We start from the raw sequence: 20,535 nt of genomic DNA, 5'->3' as shown, positions 1-20,535 counted from the left end.
GCAAGTAAGGGCAGCAAGAAGACAATCTGGCTGTAGAGAATTTACCTTAACAAATTCTGTCTGAACCATGCAAGCATGGAAAATTAGACGTTAAATGATGATGATGTATGCATGCTTATACAATTACATAAACATATGTTTATACATAGATGTATACATATATGAATGCATGCTTATGTGTGTATGTGTGTGAGTGTATTTGTATGTATATGTGTATATATATATATATATATATATGATGATGATGATGATGATGATATATATATATATATGTGAAGTACTGTTTTAATTCATATACATCTCTATATATAACATGTATATATAAATTAAAAGATGTATATTATATATGTACATATATGGTCTAGTGGTAAGGGGTGTTGCACTTATGATTACCAGATTGTGATTTCGATTCTCAGATCGGTTGCAGGTTGTGTTCTTGAGCAAAACACGTCATTTCACATTGCTCCAGTCCACTCAGCTGTAAATGGGTAACCCTGCAACAGACTAGCCTTCCAATCAGGCAGTATACTGGCCTACTCGCCCAGATAGTTGGGTGGCATCATTCGAAAGCTACAATGACGGAAAGTGTGTTGTGACCAGCGATGCATAACAACATCTGATAGTCTGGTTGATACCATGATATATTTATAAATCATACCCTGTCTCTCAGGGAAAAGTAATCAATTCAGATTAAATACTAAAAAAAAAAAAAACTAATAAATTTATTATTTTTTAAAATAATTCTGAAAGCTTCTGGATAACACCAAAATATATTCTTTAAACCTAAGATAAACAAAAGACCCATTGGATAACAACGAGATTGCACCTAGAAAGTTACCTTCCAAAGCACAAGTCTGGGCAAGGTTGTTTTTTATGGACGACCAGCTCATGCATGTCATTGATGTTATTCAAAGGAAAGGCAAAGGCCAACACAGCCTGGTCTGGGAATCGAACTCACTACCTCATGGCTGTGAGCCTTCACTAAACCCATAATAAAGACTATGTAAAGATATATCTGCTTCTGAAGATATCGTCTATGCATCATTAGTAGTTTCATCTGAATAATTAATATATATATTTGAATAACTTGAAATAAGAAATTTCACTGATTATATGTATTTGGGTGCAAGCATGGGCATAGTCCATTTGTAAATCCTTCTGCACTGCACTTTGGGGCAAGTGGCTACTACCATAGCCTCAAGTCAACCAAAGCAATGTTTGTGAAATTTAGCAGGTAGAAACTGTGGAAATCCATCCGAAAAGCCATTCTTGGAATTAGATGGTAGACTCGATCTACTCTCTAGTTTAAGACAAACACCTAACCCTTAGTTGCCTTTAGTAGAGTCTACACTGCTGTTAATATTTGGGTCAAATCTGCAGTTTGAGGGTAACATCCTCCTGTCATCCAATCAGTATTCAAGACCCTGATAGAATGTCAAGGGTGCTGGCCATTCTCCTTTTACTATCTAAAGTAACTGTGAGAGATAGAAATATAAATACTAATGACTTCTAAGAATTACATTACAGAAGACACTGGTTCAATTATTTATTTTGTTTTGGTCATTGGAACACAGCCACACTGGAGCACTTCCCTGAAGAGTTTAGTCAAACAAATCAATCCCAGTACTTATTTTAAAATTATGATTGTGAGTATGTGTATGTGTGTGTATATATATATATCGAGAGAGAGAAAATGGAGATTGTGAACACAGAAAATAAATTCATTTACATAACAGAAGTCAATTTCATGTTGCCTACACATATTTAAATTTCTAACTTCATTCATATTTTACAGTCTGTAATGAACTCTCCATCTTTTTAGGATGATAATTAATTTATATCAATTTTTGCCCTGAAGAGACTTTTACATTTTAAATTCATAATGCAATTTAATTGTAAAATATGAAGTTAGGAATTGAAACGTGCGTAGGTGACATGAAATTGACTTGTATTATATAAATGAATTGATTTTCTGTGTTCACACTCTCCATTTTTTTCATATATTGTATTAATAATTCTGTTCTATAGTGGATAGATGAAAACATCTATAATGACTGCTGGTACTTCATAAGTGTTAAGCACTGATGTTGAAGAAGAACCATCAATAAATACCAATACTAACACTAATTAACAAATTCCAGGAAAATTAATCGAAATGAAGCTAAACCGGTGTATGCTTGGAGGAAATGCATCTCTGTTGAAATGGCAACCTCTTTCCATTTGAAACCTCATAAACACCCATTATCTATATATTTATAAAACACACACACGCAATTACTAGAAAGTAATTCACATTTTTGAGGCTTATTGAAGTAGTCTAAGGCCACAAACACAAGCAGGAAATCTAAGCCAAAATGCGAAAAGAAACGAAATCTTATCACACTATTTCTTAAAAATTATTTACTTCAATTACAAAGTTTTTTTTTTTTTCTGGATACTGGAGGTTGGATATCTTAACACTGCACAAATAAAAATCATAGGTAAAATACTAACAAATGATATTTTGAAAAGTAAATGTTATTATCAATGGAGAAGTAGTCAAAAGACATTATGTAAAGGATCAAACTATTTTATTGACTCCTGGAGGATGCAAGTGTAAGGCATCCTTGATACAGCTTAATCTGAGAGGTGGGAAGGACCAACTCATATATATATATATCACTTCACACACTTTAATGAAGGAATGGAAAATATAACAATTTTCATTGTCATTTAGACAGTGTGAAAGCTGAATGGCCATCAATAAGACAGCAAAAGTAGAACAGTCTGAATGTCTTTATCCTTTTTACATTTAGACTGGCCATATCAAGCCTCTCACACTTACCTTACAATGTCATTCTAAAACTATAAGAATCACATGGAATGGAAAATATAAGTTTTCGTTGTCATTTAGACACTGTGAGAGTTATATAGCCATCAATAAGACATAGCAAAAGTAGAACAGTCTGAATGTCTTTATCCCTTTTGTGTTTAAACTGGCCATATCAAACCTCTCACACCTACTCGACAATGTCATTTTAAAACTGTAATGATCACATCAACGAAATCTCAATGCTACAAGACAATGCATGATTAATTCAAAACAATGGGAATAAATAAGCATTACATTTGACAGAGTTATCTAAATGCTAAAAGGTGATATAAAGATAACAATATGGAGATATTAAACAGAAAAACAGAAAATATTGCTCCTTAAATGTCCTTAATTGCTATAACAGACATGGTAATTCTATTAGTAACTGAAAGATTTCCAAGGTAAAGAGAAATTAGATTGGATGTGAATTCAAAGAAGCAAAACAGAACTAAAACTTTATAGTTATTAACTTCTATACATAACTGTTGATGTTTTATGTGTGTGTATATACATACACATGTGTATATGTATGTATTTAGTGATCCCTTGAAGAAATTAATAGTTTTTACATAAGCAAACTCAAACCTATTACAAGAGTTTTGTTTCCAATTGAGAACAATTAATAACACAACAGATTTGTGGTGTATGAATGAAGGGGATGAACCTGAAAAATAATAAATAGGAGTATAGAAATTCCATTTTTTTTACATTGATAGTTGAGGTGTTACTGTTTTAAGAGTATACAGAATGGTAAATGAAGAATGCAGAATACAACATTTGGTTGCTCGCTTTCCAAATTGTAGAAATATTTTTGATTATGAAAACTACTAATTGAAGGATAGCTATTAAATACTACTGTATAAATATTAGACCACCATTTATAAATATTTCTTTGCTAAATAAAAGATGTGTTTGAATATGTGTGTTTCTGTGAGGTTATGTATATGTATATACACACACATATGTCACTACAAACACACACACACACATCAAAATTACTTTCACTCAAATGCTCATAGAATATATTCAAAATAACTCAATTCCCCACAGAAATAAATCTTTTCCAATCCAAACATTTCCAATTTATTTTGAAACTGTCTCAAATATGAAACACTTAATTCTAATTATGCCTTCTAAAAACTCAAATACCAATAATTTTGACACTGCTTGTTGAACTTATTCCTTTTCCTTACAACAAGTAACAGTAAAAATGTTGTCAAAATTATACCTCCACTACTGCACAATTGTCTGTCTGTTCATCCCCAAGAACAGTTGAAGGCCACTGACATCAACACATTCTACCTTGCTTTGCATCAGTTCAAACTTGATATTCAGATACTTGAGGTCAAAGCTGATATAGCTTTATTTGTGTCTATTTTTCTTTCTTGGTCTAATCTCTTCATTTAAAAATATTTTACAGCTTTTTCTTTCATTACAATACATGAATAGTTTACATTTATGTGGTTTTATTACATGACTGGTGTAACTACTCCCAGTAGTATCTGAATACGGATGAGCTAAATTCATTTCTAGTCATCATATAAGTTACCATGCAAATCAATTTCTGCATAATTTTAACAGTATTATTAAGCACTGGCAACTACCTTCAATGCTTCAAAAAGAAATAATATGAGTTTCCACTAAGATATTTATAAAAGAACAATAATAATAATTTGCAATGTCTGTTTAGCAATTAAGACCTAAGCACCTTTGACAGAGGTAACACATACTTCACATAACCGAACTAAATGTTAGGTTTACACTTCAGAATGAAAAGGATACATCTGTTCTAGGTAGTAATTACCATTACAGTTTTACAAGGTTCAAATATACTTTCCATTAGATATTAGCCACACATCTGGATTGGTGTACTAAGTCACATTCTAGACCATGTCCATAAAACTGCTATCCTTATGATAATCAAATCTGCACTCAACCAACATTATACAACCAGTAGCTCTCTATTGGGTTATATAGTTATCTCTGGCCTCCAACTTCAATTATTATGACTATACTCCTCTAAATCTATTTCTCATTCTTTATACTAAAATATAGTGTTGGAAATATTCAACATAACTAATAAAGAAGCCTTTTGTTAAATGCTAAGCTGGCATTTCTTAAAAGATCAAGTACTTTAAACATATTAAAAGCAACACAACTACTTGATATTAAACTTACATTTCTTCTTAGAGAATTAACAAATTTTCTTCTTAACCAATAAATATTGTTTCCATAAAGTAAATATTTTCCATTTGTAAACATGCCGTGAATTTTGTTACATGAATCCAACATAACAATTTCACATAATCCTCTGTAGAAAACATTCTGATCAAGGTAACAGTTCTGGGTAACCTTTGAATATCTAAAAGCCAAGCAGCTGAAATCAATCTCATATTAGTGACATCAAATAGACAAAAATATCATTGTTGTTTCTACAACAGAACTATGTATTTCTTATTTTTAATTCTATTGATTCAATATATATTTAATATATATATAAATAAATATTTAATTTTCTCTTTGAATTAGTTTTATTTCATGGTGGCACTCCATCATAGCCATGACTAGATGGCTGAAACCAGTAAAAGAATGAAGAAACAGGTGAAATTTTGTTAATATCATTGATGTTTGTAATAATTCTATAACAAGACAAGTTATTATTGGCTTCCTCAAATGAAAACAGAAGAATGTTAATTACTAAATAAACTTTTTTTTAAGCATGACTGAAATTATAGAGAGACCACAGAGTTTTCGGTACTTTAAGTTAGAAAGACTGGTTGCAATTTAGAGGATGTAAAACTCTTAATTTCACTTCTGTCAAATCTTCATAGAAGAAGTCTCTCCAAAATGTTGCATTTTCCCTTCCCAAAAGCAAGTTCACAGTACTTGTTTTGTTGATTTTACTAAATAATACAAGTCTTGCTGACACAGACCAACACCAGTCTCTTGGGAGAGAGAGAGAGAGAAAGAGAGAGAGAAATAGCTTTTCTGATAATTTTTCCACTTTAATAATTAAATGCTTGTAAGATATTAAGTGTTTTAAACACCTAATATTTTATAAACATCTAATAATTAAAGTGGAAAAATTAAGACAAGTCATTTCCATTCATTTTTAAAAATATATAATACTATACCAAGGAGTTTCTATTTCTTATTCTACTACTACAAAACACACACAAAGAGTAATTTTTAATCATTCAAACATCAACACAGTAGACATCTCTGAGACCTTTTCAATGCTTACTTTTGCCCAGATTGAATAAGTACAAGCATATATTTATAAAACATAGTAACATTGCATATATTGTCAATTCCAGTCTAATTCCAATATGACAGTCACAGATATCTACTTCAGATTAACTAAAATACATAGTGCTATGTGCTTTGATCATGGAACTAGATTTTTTCAACTTACAATATTTTTAGTCATTAGGCTTAGTGCCATGTTAATGCATATAAAAATAATATACAAGCTCCCTGGGACCCAAGGACCAGTTCATAGTTCTGGTTTGATGGCATTTAGCAGAGAAGAAATAAATCTTGCCCATATTATAAGGTTAGTTTATTGTTAGGAGCATTCTCAGCTGATCACTGATACCTAATCTTTATATCTAAGTGATCAGGAATAAAGGTGCATGGCCTAGTGGCTAGCGTGTTTGGTTCACAATCAAAAGATCATGGGTTCAATTCCCAGACTAAGTAGTGCATTGTGATCTTGAACAAGGCACTTTATTTCACATTGCTCCAGTCAATGCAGCTGTAAATGTGTACCAATCAGATACTGGCATAGCTCTCTCTCTCACTCTTCTCTATTGCACTTTCTCTGTCTCTTCTCTACCACACACTCTCCTGCTTTCTTCCCTCTTGCATTCTGTCTGTCTGTCTGTCTGTCTCTCTCTCTCAAACTGTCACATCCTGACTGTGCCACTGAATCAAGGGTGAGGAGGTGGGGGCCAAAGGGGATGCCTACATCAGTTTGCAACTACATAAGCACCTAAAACAATTAGCGAAAGCAGGGTGCACATTGCCAAGCCACACTTGTTTACAAGTGACAGCTAGCTGTGTTGTGCCATAAGTGACTAGGACACAGAATTGTGTACTAATCAAATACATATATTGGATATGAATCTATGCACAATTGATCTAATACCAAATTCATTGACATTTTACTTTCCCAGTGTTAACTTGCCCAATTATCATGATAAATTCTAATAAGCCAATGCTTTTATATCAGTTCAATAATTCAACCACCTAAATGGTTCAGACTCTTGAAAACTCACATCATTACTAACTGAATATCGCAACAACTTAGATCAATTAATTATTGAAACAAACCACAATGATGTCAGCAATTAAAATTCAATGAAGAATATTAATTTCCTGAAAATATCATTATTTTTTATTATATTTTACCTTAATTTACTTGAATTATTGTCAGAAAATTTTTGAGTGTTTAAAATTTCTGTTTGAATGTTAATTTGATAACTTAAGTAAAAAAAAAAAAAAAATCAATTTAACCCCTTAGTATTTAAATGGGACATAACCAACTCAAATATTCTATCCATTTTATGTGTAAACTGGCCAGATCTGATCTCTCACACCTACCCTACAATGTTATTCTAAAAATAAACAATCAAATCATTGAAATCTTTAAGCTACAAGATAATGCATGATTAATTCAAAACAATGTGAATAGATAAGTATTGCATTTGACAGAGTAATGTGAATGCTAAAGGATTAATTAAAAAAAAAATAATTAATTCCAGTTTTCTGTCTCTCATAATTGATATTTATTTGCAATGTGATCATTTCAGTGATGATACCATTATTTTACCAAAATAGCCCAGTGTTAAAGAGAAGAGAAAAAGACTAATGAAAGAAAATGCATATTTTTAGTTGCTGTGATCAATATTTGAGATATGAGGGAAGGGTCAGTGAAGCAAGGCAAGCTGGAGGAGTGGGGGTCATATTACAACACCAACAATAAGAAATACAACTATGCCATAAAAGAAACAAAAAATGGGCCAGGGGTGGGGAATGCCACCAATAACAACACCAACAACAATAACAACAACATCAGTTAAAAATGAGAAAGAAGCAAAAAAAATTGTTTGAGTGAGAAACACAAAAATAAAGATTGATAGACAAAAAGACAAGTCTAAAAGGAAGAAAATGAGTTTTAGTCAAGACACTTACGTGAGCTCAGTCCAATGTCATCTGCATACAAAAACAGTGCATGCTATAAGAACATCATAATTATTGTCATAATAATTGTTATTATTATTATTATTAACAAGTAATTAGGTTTTCAATACACTAATAAAATCTAAATTATTTCTATTCTACTTTATTGGTGCCTCTCATAGCAAAAATAGAACAAGGAAAAGTATTTTTAAAATTAAAACTCCAAAATTCCTCTGTGTATGTGTGTGTGTGTGTGTGGTGTGTGTGTGTGTGTGTGTATATATATATATATATATATATATTGTTTTGGTCTGTTACATTAGTTAATATTTTGTTCCTTTACACTAAAAATTAAAAAAAAGATATGAACCTTAATAAAAATTTAAAAGTTCAGTATTATAAATATCTCAAATTTTTCAAATTCCATATGTACCTACTTTCCAAGATCAGAGTAAAACTCGATGGAGGCTGATTAATAAATCTATATAATTATGTGCTGTTTGTTACACTTGGATCATGCATGCAAAACAGGGTTTTAGATTTTAATTGTTTAAAAAAAATGTGTCTAGTCAATTTTATTATCGTTCTTATTTTTCCATTTTCCATTGGTAATAAAATCTATCAGGAAACACTTTATTGGTAATAATGATTTATGAAGAAGTTATATGATGCAACATCATCATCTCTGCTCACCAGTGTGTGTATGTTTTACAGAGTGTTCTGAAGACACCAAAATCATGTAAAGATATATATCTCATATTCCTTCCCTATTTTTTTCTTTTGTTTTGAACAGTACCTTGAAGCACATAAAGCTATACATAATAGTATGTAAATATTAGGTTGTTTAAACCTTGAACAGAAAAAGTTGAAGGCTACCCTGTAGAAGACCTGTCATGTCTACAGAAGTTGTGGGTTCATGCCCCGCAGGCAGTCTTCAGCTTTTTCTACTCAGTATTTACATGCTAATATCTATAGCTTCATATGCTTCAAAGTCCACTGTTCCAAAGAAGAATTATTTCATGTTCTCTCAAGAGTTTCTAAATTCTTATCACATCAACAAGCATTTCCTTTTTTCTAGCTAAGAATGAAATTATTAATTGAAAAAGAAGACTCAATAAGAATCTTGTAGTGTGTGTGTGTGTGTGTGTGTGTGTGAGTGACTGAGTGTATGTATGTGTATTTACACACTGATTCAATTTGAACATACATAAATCTCAATATTTAAAAAAGAACAGAAGGCAATTTTGAAAAGAATCTTTGAAGACTTTTTTTTTACCTAATAAAGGGATGGGTATAAAAAGTATTAATATTATAAAACAAATTAAACATGCCATTGGCAGAGGGAGATAAACAACAAAACAAAATGTTTTCTGCATCATTAAAAAGAAATTAAAATATATTTTTTTTATTATATTCAAAATTGTATAATTTCTCAAAAGAACAAACCACTACGATTTAGACAGTAAGTAGTTTAGTAAACTAAGCAGAACAAATAACTGCATGTAAATTTGTGCTTGTGTGGACAAGTGTATGTGTGTGTACACACACATATATTTGTATGAAACAATGTTTCAAATTAAAATAGCATGCTGAACATCAGAAATTACACAAAATGTCTAACATAAGTGTGTATGCGTGTGGCTATATTATTCCATATATGAAGCTGCTTAGGTGTGCCATAAATAAATTTTTTAATGTGATTCATTTCAATAAAGCGATGACTGATATTTTAATAAACCACAGTTTAATTTTTCACAAAATGATTTCACAAAATTTTTTCTTCCTTTACATGAAGAGAGCACTGAAAGATGAATCTTTATTCAGTGAAATAATTCATAGCTAAAAATAAACTATTTTCATACATAGATTTCCATGTTCTGTGTTTGAATTTAATTTTTCTAAGATAGAAGCATTGAAGAAATAGATTAACTCTTGTATTACCATATTTCTGTTGAAATGTACAGTTATTGTTTCAATTACTTTTGAAAATAATAAAGAATTAATTAAAACATATTTTATCATTATTAAGCTGGTGTTTGGAACACAAATTAGCATGAAATTTTGATGGAAAGTTTTAAAATCATTTTAAAACAGAAATTGTATCATAAAACCAGTGGTAGTTTCAGGCAGGCTGCTATCAAAAGGATTAAACAAAAATTTGGATATTAGGTTATTGTTGAAGCAAATGTTTTTAACAAGGATTCATGTAACAAAGAAATGTATGTGAAAATTGTTGTTAATTACACAGATTAAAACAATTACAAATTATATCCCTTGCACAGAGACATCTGCCTTTCCTTCAATTATCATCTTCATTATATCAGACTCCACAGTTAAACATTGCACTAAATATTTTACCCAGTCTTTCATAAAACTGCATCTTCTGCAAGACCCCCAAATCCCCAGGGGTTTTAAAACTTGTTCTGCAATGCATGAAAACTTAAAACATTTCTATGAGTGATAAGTAAAAAAAAAAGGGGAGGGGGCAGGATGTAGAATGAAATATGAAATACCAGTAAATATATATGAATTTGTGTGGTTTCCATGTGATCCAAGTTATTGATTATAAACAATTTTTCAGCAAGCAAATTATTATATACTGATGTATAAAAACCACAAAATTTACACTATAATGAATAAATGATAGAAAAACAGCTTTCTGGAAAAAAATTAAATTCATTCATGTTGACTTGTCTCTTTTACATAGTTTAAAACCCTTTGATCTAAGTCACAATACTGTAGATATTCTTCCCAAAGGTGAAATGACTCTGGAAATTATTCTCAAATTTAACTTAAAATTTAATAACTAGAACTCAAATTTAATAAATCCAATGATGAAGAATTTCATCATCTACAATCAGAATCATTGAATATAACCAAAGATATATAGATACTTGGCAATTGACTGATAAAACTCATCACTGTGCTAATTTTACACATTTAATTGGTAGAAACAATCAGTAACATTTTTGTAGTTAGTATGAGGAAAGCAAGAATCCTCTTATTGTCCTGTTTCAGACAATAGCTTTAAGCATATATTTCTCATACAACATATGTAATACATATGCCACATGCATACATATTATGTATGTTGTGTGCGAAATATATCTTCTTAACCTCTTTGCTGCAGAAAGAAAACAAAATCTATGATGACTTTCAGAAAAGAAGGGAGACAATTTCAAGAAATTGGACCTAATTTATCAGAAGTTAAATTACATGCTTAGGGAAATGAAAGTTTGATCTTTATTTGCAGGCTAAGGACAACTAGGGAGGTGTTTCAGACTATTAAAGCTCATCAGTATTTTAAATTTCATTCACTTACTTTCTAAATTGCCTTGCCTTAGGCCTTCAACTCCTGGTGGAGTCATAGAGATACCTTTGTAATAAACAACATGTCTTGGCTAATTTTAACTTGGTAGAGTTCATTCCTCACCAAGTTTGCCTACAATTGATTTCTTCCAGAAAGAGAAGAATTGACCATAGTATAAAACTGGTATTGTATTTATTAACCTCAAAAGTAAGTAATGTAGCATATGAAGTGCATGCATGGGACATGTGTAATTCCTAGTAGTATTATTTTCTGCATTTTGTGTGTATTTGTAAGTCCCAGGATTTATGTTATGTAATTATCTAAATGATTTTTTTTAATCATTGCTGAGTCAGGTACCTATTATTATCATTATTAATGGAGGAAGATCTGGCATTTCATCTCTTTAAATTTTGAGTTCAAATCTTACCACAGTTGAATTTGTCTTTCATTCCTCTATGGTCAATGAAGTAGGTAGAAACCAAATACTAGGTTGATTAAATTGACTAAATTGTATTCAACAAATTCATGGCCTATACCAATATTAAAAAACTTTATTACTGTTATACAAAAGGCAATTACATAATTTAGTTATCAGAGATGTTATCTAGAGGTTTGGTGACAAGGCTCCTCAAATCTCAAGAATCTCGAATTTTTGCAAAATACAGGATGGAGCTTCCTTACAGAATGACAATATGCTTTTCAATTCTAATAATGTTCAGCTCTTATGTAGCAGTTTGGACATTAAGTTGAGTGTTCCAATTGCCACAGAAACAATTTTCATCTTTATGTGCTACAATTTCTTCTCTCTAAGTCTTGATATTTCTCAATTTTCTCAGTTTCCTTGACATCCACTATACAATCAAATAAGATTGCAAAGTCAATGATCTTACACTGTTTGTATTCCATGATCATATCTCATCTCCTTGCTTCAATAATATGACCTGCATCTATGGAGGAATTCCATAAAACCAAATAATCACTGTTTACCATGAGAGCCTCTGACTTGTGTTCATAAACCTTTTCTGTTACTTCAAATCCACAAACTCGGCTAATAACCCAATGCACTTTTTTACCAACAGTCATGCTTGTATTTATACTCTTTTTGTGCTTGCCTACTGCACTCCCTTAAAAGATGATTAATACTGTAATTCTCTTTTCCACACACTCTGAATTTACTATCTGGCTAAGTTTTATTATTAAAGTTTATTTTTAATAAGCTTGTTCTTTAGTGGCTATAAATAGTAAGTCAGTTTCTTGTTTCAGGCTCCATCCCACAGCCCCAACCATCCGTCTTCATTTACACCATCCTTACTTTGTTACAGGAACTGATTAAGTTGTTCTTTCTTTCTCCAGTTATTTCTCCTATTATTCTTTTGATTCTCACAATCTTTCACCATTTTAGTGATTTCTTCGATATTTCTACTTGCAGATAATAGTCTTTCTTGACTATGCATAACATAATTTTTCAAACCTCAAACTTCAACACTGTTGGTGTCTTTTAAATTTAACAAATTTTTGCCTCCTCCTTTTCTTAATAATCATTATGCATTATTTCCTACTTCTGTCTAATTCCAGTAACTCCTTGTCCCTTTTAAAAAATAGGAGCAGTGTATCTCAACACAATACTCCTTTTTGAGGTAAAATTATGAAAGCAATTAATATGTGGGTATGACCCATGACCTCTGTTTGTTTTTTTGTTTTGTTTTTTTCAAATACCCTCCTAACCCTTCTCTTGTACTTTTTGAAGACTTTCTCATTTCTTTTTCTATTACCCTCTCATCCTGCAGCAACCCTAGGTACTTGAATCCCTCATTCTCTTTCTGTAATCTGATGTTATCATCTTGTGGTATTTTTTTTATTCCAGATTTAATTTTTAGAGTTCTTTTCATAATTAATACTGCACACTTATTCATGCCAAACTACATACCAATAGCCTTGCTTAAATATCCTTACTGTTTGAATAAAAGAATCAAAGTATTTTCCATTTTTGGTGTATAATCTGGATTCATCCATAGAACCTCCAATGTTTAAAAAAATTTTTACACTGAATATAGGTTATTTAATCACCATATATAGTGTATCTACATTACCCTCTCCTTGATTGAAGCTGTTTCACATTTATCCCTTCTCGGAGGTAAGTACATGGGGATAAACATAATCAACATCCACTGGCAAGTGATAACTCTTCAAAACTCAAAAGTTATTAAACTTTCTTCCTTGCAACAATGGTCAATAATGGTTTGGATGGCCAACAGTACAAAACAATTCAGGCAGACCTGTGTATGAAGTCCTATATAGTTACTCGTCCCAAATCATCTATGATCAATTCTAATTCATGTGACCTTTTTCACCAACACACAGTGTGGAACCTCATCTTTTCCATGTTACTTGTCTATACCAGCTATCATCTGACCCATATAAATTGGCCATATCAACCAACGCAGGAACCTAGAGACAAAAGGCTATATCAAGAAGGCCAAGCTATGCAAGAAGATACTTAGGACTAGTTGTTACAAAATGTTTGTGTAACATTTCCAATATCACTTTAATCAAGGTTTACTGAAGCAACTCAATAACAATATATGTAGTTACAAGCCAATGAGGGGAACCTCTACATGGTCAATTGATCTGTTAGTAACAGCAAGTTTCCCTTAAATCACACATACTACCATTTCAAAAAAGGAAGTCATATTTGGTAAAAAAAATTTTAACCACTTAGTGAAGGAAAAGCAGAACTTATGCCCCTTAATTTTTTCAGAGCCTCTGAGACAGGTGGTAAGAAAGGAGGAAGATATCCTGAAATCATGGTCTTTGCCTGAATGCTTGCAACAGAGCAAATGCTACTAAAAACATTCTAATACCAGTGGTGTGATGTTAAGCTGGGTGTGAGATTAAATTTACTAACCCAGAACTCAGGGTACAAAAACCCCAAAGGGAGTTTATAACATAAACTTGGTGAGATTTGAACTCTGAGTACAGACAGTCAAAACAAATGTCATAAGGCATTTTGTCGTCTGTTTTAACAACTCTTATAATTTGCCAGTTGTAGTCCTACATATACAATACCTAAATATAAATACAGGATGATCAGTCAGAATGTTTTTGATGACAAGCTAGTCAATGAGGACTGAAACAGTGTAAGCAACAACCATTCATTTCTTAAAATTTAGTTTTTTATGCTTAATGATCATGTCAGAATTCTAATTAAGAGCAGAACAAATATCACCTTTTTTTACAGTTCAAACAATGATGATTTTTTTAATTTTAGAATTCAAAAGATGAAGCATGTTAAAACATTTCAAAAAAGAATTTTCCAAAATTAGCAAGGTTTATTGGAAATACATCATGTGGAGAATAAATGAAACTCGAAAAAAAAAAAAAAATCACCATCAAACATAATAGCTGGTATCATCCTTGCTGCAGTTATTAGAGTTATTTTCCCCTTTAAGTCACTAAGCTTCTGCTTTCATACAATTAAATATATGTGTAAAAATATCAAGTAACAACTTCAGTTAAGGTTTATCCTAGAAAAGGTGATTGTCAAATAAATTTTCATTAATCTTGTACATTGGAGATTGATTTCAAACATGAATATGACTAGCAAGATTTTAGGATTCTTTTTCTGTTTTTTCAATCTGAAAATAGATCATTTCAAGCTATCATAGACAATTGTATTATGATATGCTGTGAAATAAAAGATACTTTGCTTTGATGTGTGTCAACAAAGGATAAATGCTATGTAAACAAAGTATAAAAGCATGATACAATTTTAAAGTCAGTTGCTTGACTTTTAATGATCAGATACAAGCAAATAAACACTCGGTAAAGAGCCATACTGACTTCAAGCAAAAGATACGGAGTGGTTCACATATATCAGCTAAAGATGAAGTCTATTTTGAGTCTATAGGTTCATTAAGTGGAGCTTTCCTCAGTTTCTAAGGTGTTTAAGCCTTTAGCATTTAAATCACCCATTTCAAGCCCAAATATTCTATGCATTTTACGCTTTAGCTGACCAGATCTAGCCACTCACATTGACTTTACAATAGCATTCTAATAATAAACAATCATACCATCGAAATCCAGAAGCTATGAGATAATGTATGATTAATTCAAAACAATTTAAATAAATAAGGATCAAACTTAAAAGAATAAAAAGGTAAAGAAACCCTTAAGTCATGAATGACCATGGGACACCAAGGCACAAGTCCAGGCAAGGTTGTTTATGGAAGACTAGCAACCACCCATGCATACCATTCTCCCCTTTCCATGTCACCAATGTTATCCAAGGGAAAGGCAAAGGTTGATACAGCTTGGCATCTGTGATGTCTCAACTCATTTCTACAGCTGAGTGAACAGGAGCAATGTGAAATAAAGTGCCTTGCAGAAGAACATAACACAGCTCGGTCCAGGAATCAAACTCACTACCTCATGATTGTGAGCCCAACTCTCTAACCACTGAGCTATGCACCTTCACATGGCTCAGTGAATAACCTGAATGCTAAAGAGTTAAGGGGTTGAGAGTACAAGAGTAAAAATAATCAATTGAAGGGTTAACTCAACTATTGTGGCATTCATTTTTAGCTGAGTAGACTGAAGTAATATGAAAGTGACTTGCTCAAAAACACAATACACTATTGGATTCAAGAACTGAACACTTGGCCTAAAGATTCCCAGCTCAACACCCAAACAACAGCAACTGGAAACCAGCCTGGAGTCATAGACTTGGTTTAAAAAATCTTACTTCTGTATACAGCATTGATACATAATAGAAGGTAATACACTAAAAATAAAATATTATTATTTTAATAATTGTTATTCATAATTTTTCAGTTAGGTACACTACTTCAGACTTCTATGAGAGATGAAATGGGATTGTGTAATACTCATGCCTCTACCAACAATGTATAAGAAATGAGTTGATCGTAAACAATAAATTTATGAGAGCTTCATGATTGCTTAAACCTCTAGAAATAGCAACCAAATCACTCTTAATGGCTTAAAAGAGAAGGTTATATTGAATAATGTAACCATGGAGATACACTATAGTCAGAAACAAGATAAAGTAGCTGAACATGGTGGATAACAGGCCAGCTCAATCAGAAATGATCTGGGGCTGAACAACAATGACAATCACTAGATTCATCACCATTGCACTGAGGCACACAACTCAATGATAAGGATTTCTTTCAGCTCTGCATAACGCTGATGTTCTTGTTTTTTTGTTTTGTTTCTTTTGTAGTTAACTGTAATATCTAGTATATCACTGGTACTTATTTTATTGGGTCCAGAGGGATGAAAAATAAGGCACAGTTAATTTAATGGTGCTCAATTATTGACTGGTAATGATTTTATCTTTCCTGGAGGGATGAAAAGTTACAGTCAACTCTTGCTAGATTTGAACTCAGAACATGACCAAATACCATAAGGCAACATGTATGACATTCTGCAACAATGGTTCTCAACAAGGGTCTATATAAGATTTTTGGAGGTCCACGCAAGCAAAACAGTAAACTGGGGATCCACAGTACTATTTTAAGGGTCCATGAAAAAATTTTACTTTAGATGTAAGAAACAGCTAGATATCTTTTGCAAACGTTTTACATAGTTCAACCTACACAAGTGAATTTGTCAAAAACAAAAAAGGAATCTTGAAAAATGTATTTATAAAACCAGTTTTTAAACATCAAATGGCTATAGGGGTCCACTAGAATATAAATAGTAATGAAAGGGAGTTCAAAGAATAAAGATAACAATCAAAAACTCAGCTGGCCACAATGTATTCTAACTGTAATGCTCCTCTCATCTGTTATCCTTGTGGTAAAAATAAAGAAATCAATTGTTGCTACTATCATCATCCTCATCAATGTCATCAGAAGTTCACATCCTGTTAGTGCTAATTTTTGTCTTTCTTGCATCTTGGGTTTGATAAAATAAGTTCTGGACATATACTGGAGTTGATTCAGCTAGGGTGAAGGCTAAAGTTCCTTCCCAAGTAACAGACTTATAAGGCAGTTTTCCTGGTTTCCATGGCATATATACTCCCCACCTGGATGGGATGCCAGTCCATCACAGGATTACTCATTTCTGCCAGCTGAGTGGACTGGAGCAACATGAAATGAAGTGCTTTGCTTGAGAACACAACGTATCACCCAGTCCAGGAATCGGAACCACAATTTTATGATCATGAGTCCAACACTCTAACCACTAAGCCATGCACCTCTACAGAGTTGATCCAAGTAACTATATATTTCTCTTACATAAATGTGACCACCTTGTGCCAGTACAAAAAATCATCAATACTATTATTGGTGATGGTGATGATAACAATAATGAATGGTGAGAAGTATGTTGAGACTAAGTAGTAACACAGTGCTAAGAAGAAAAACTAAATAATCATAGAAATTTACTTTCAGTATCTCTGGAGAGCAGAAAAGAGACACTTACTAAACAATAACATTTTTTGTAAAGATTGTTTGCCAACATAACATAGCAGTCCTTGTTTAGGACTAATGTTGCTGTAATTTAACCCCAGGAGACATCGTCTCCAGCTGGCTATACGGCATGATCTGTGTCCTTATATTTTCGAACAAGGGAATTTAGCATCCCCACTGACATTTCTATTCATTATCTTGACTAATGATTATTAAGTACTATTCCTACAAGCATAAACGTAAGAACACATAAATTTTCTTATTTACATATATTTAGATGAAGTTACATCAATTTATTTGTATTTGAGATTTGAATATAAGAACATTTGTCCCTATAAATAAATTAGAAACGAAGAGAGTACTTGCACAAGTTTCTGTCTGCAATACTCATATCACTAGCAGATAGTTACATCAAATTCTGCCAACATCTAAACCTAAAATATTAACAGTATCACTAATAGCAACTCAGTTATTGAGAGCATGCAAAAGGCTGAAGTAACAAATGAGAATGAATGTGTATGATCAATAAACTTATCAATTGAAAAATATATATATGTATATATATACATAGATGTCTTAGGAGTTAGATTCAGTCTACAAGCCTACAAAACTTTAAGTTGCATGAAGCTGAGCTGAACTATTATCTAACTCCTTGTGCTTCTTTTGCTTGTCCATTCACTCATATATATGTATTTTGTATCTTTTTTCTACATCTAGATATGCTGGCACAATAGAAATGACTGTCATTAATGTACGGTGTAATCATCAAATAAAGATGTAATTTTCTCCATTCTCGTTCATGTTGCTATATCTATCTATCTATATATATAGACAGATAGATAGATTTATAGATAGATTGACAGGTAGAAAGATAGATATAGATATATAATTGGTGTGAAGTTTTAAAATTTGGATGTCCTTTCTAACGCTAGTCATTCAACCAATCAGAAGAAGTGGTCTTATTTTTAATCAGTAAACTGTGACATATGACTTATTTTCCTTAGATTGTGATACAATGATTTAGATTATGATCTGAAAATACTGTCTTCTGCTACAGCACCTTAACCTCACATACACTGTGCATTTTTACATATACATACATGCATACAATGCATGTATGTTTATGAGAGTGTAATAATATCAATGTATGTAGAGCCTAATCATTCTTTCAGTTTTCATTATTACATTAAACAAGTGCTTCTGGAAGCTACATAATAGTTGATTCATTACTCAATTTTTCATGAGATGAAATTTGAAGGACAAATGAATACACAAGATTACATTAAACATATGAAGAAAATAAAACACATGACCAACATTACCTAATAAGAAAAAAAATTTTTTAAAATGACAATGATAGTATGGAAAGCTTAATGAAGCACAAAGGCATTATCTCAAAAGTAACTTCAGACAAATTATTTCTAATTAATAATGAGTGTTCACAAATACAGCTTTACCACCTCGACAAAATGAACAATTCTAGAAGGTAAAAAAAATAAATACATTTAGTAATATTTTAGATAACAAATCATGAAACAGTTTTCCTTCACTTATAATCTTTCTGTAACTAATAAGCGAAGAGTATTAACAATGAAAATATTTTACCTTTCTCAGCTGGTGGTGCTAATAGGCTATCATTAGCAGCAAGAAGAAACTTCAACATAGTTTCCCACGTACTTCTTGTGAGTATAGTTGAGTCAAGAGCAACAGTTTCAATACTGCGCAACACTCGCTGACACTGTGCTGACTGGCGTTTAACATGGTCCACACCTTTAAAGAGAGTTTCAAAATTATAAAAGAGTATAAAATAAACCAAAGGAAAATGTTGGAAACAAAGTCATAATTCACTGAAATAAAAATTTAAAAAAAAAATACCAAATGTCATTAATCACTAATTCAGCTTAATTAATCAAGAACCTCCAATTTCTATCTTAAAACTAAAAACAATTTACTTTTGTCATACCCGTCTTTATGGTTGAAGCCTTAATTGGATTACTATATTTGCAATAGGCACAGTTTTGATTGCGTTGATACAGTGTCTACTTCATAACCATGTGGTTTCAAGTTATATCCCACACCATGGCACTTTGAACAAGTGTCATCTACTAAACAATGGGCTGATAAATGCTCATGAGTGAAATTGGTAGCTGGAAACTGTATGGAAGCCTATATACATATATAGGCACAGGTGTGGCTGTGTGGTAAGAAGTCTGCTTCCCAACCACGATTTTAGGTTCAATCCCATTGTGTGACAACTTGGGCAAGTGTATTCTGCTATACTTGTCGTGATTGGCATTAGGAAGGGCATTCAGACATAGAAACCAAGCCAAATTAGACTGGAGCCTGGTACAGCTTTCTGGCTTACCAGTCGCAATCGAACTATCTAACCCATGCCAGCATGGAAAACAGATGTTAAGTGATGATGATGGTCACTTTAATGTCCATGTTTCTGTGCATGTTGTGGAATTTGCTGCAGATTTTCTGTGGCTGGCTGCTATTCCTGTTGCCAACACTCACTTGGTTCTGAACAAGATGATATTTACCCACAGTGTAACATGTTTTTCATGGAAAACTGGAAATAAACAACATCATTTGTATAATGATGATGCACAATTACAACCATCATGCGATGTCTAGACAGAGGTATACATAAACATGTACACACATATACAATAGGCTTCTTTCAGTTTCTGCCTATCAAATCCACCCACTAAGCTTTGATGGGTCTGAGGCTATATTAGAAGACACTTGTCCAT

General features: G+C 32.1%; 1 protein-coding gene across 8 annotated transcripts in view; it reads right to left on the bottom strand.

The window, feature by feature from the left end:
* The window catches only part of LOC115209118 (ral GTPase-activating protein subunit beta), a 113,038-nt gene that overhangs the window by 73,492 nt on the left and 19,011 nt on the right, over positions 1–20,535 (bottom strand). For 7 of the 8 annotated variants that reach the window (XM_036501293.1, XM_029777252.2, XM_029777255.2 and 4 more), the window contains 2 exons: positions 19,385–19,549; positions 8,051–8,071 (listed from right to left, as the gene is read on the bottom strand). In XM_036501293.1, coding sequence (XP_036357186.1) covers positions 8,051–8,071; positions 19,385–19,549 — 186 coding nt within the window. The remainder of the gene's footprint in view (positions 1–8,050; positions 8,072–19,384; positions 19,550–20,535) is intronic. The other variant, XM_029777253.2, reaches the window with a different exon arrangement.

Source organism: Octopus sinensis, linkage group LG3 (assembly GCF_006345805.1).
Source record: "Octopus sinensis linkage group LG3, ASM634580v1, whole genome shotgun sequence".
Lineage (NCBI taxonomy): Eukaryota > Metazoa > Mollusca > Cephalopoda > Octopoda > Octopodidae > Octopus > Octopus sinensis.
This window is presented reverse-complemented; position numbering and strand designations above follow the sequence as displayed.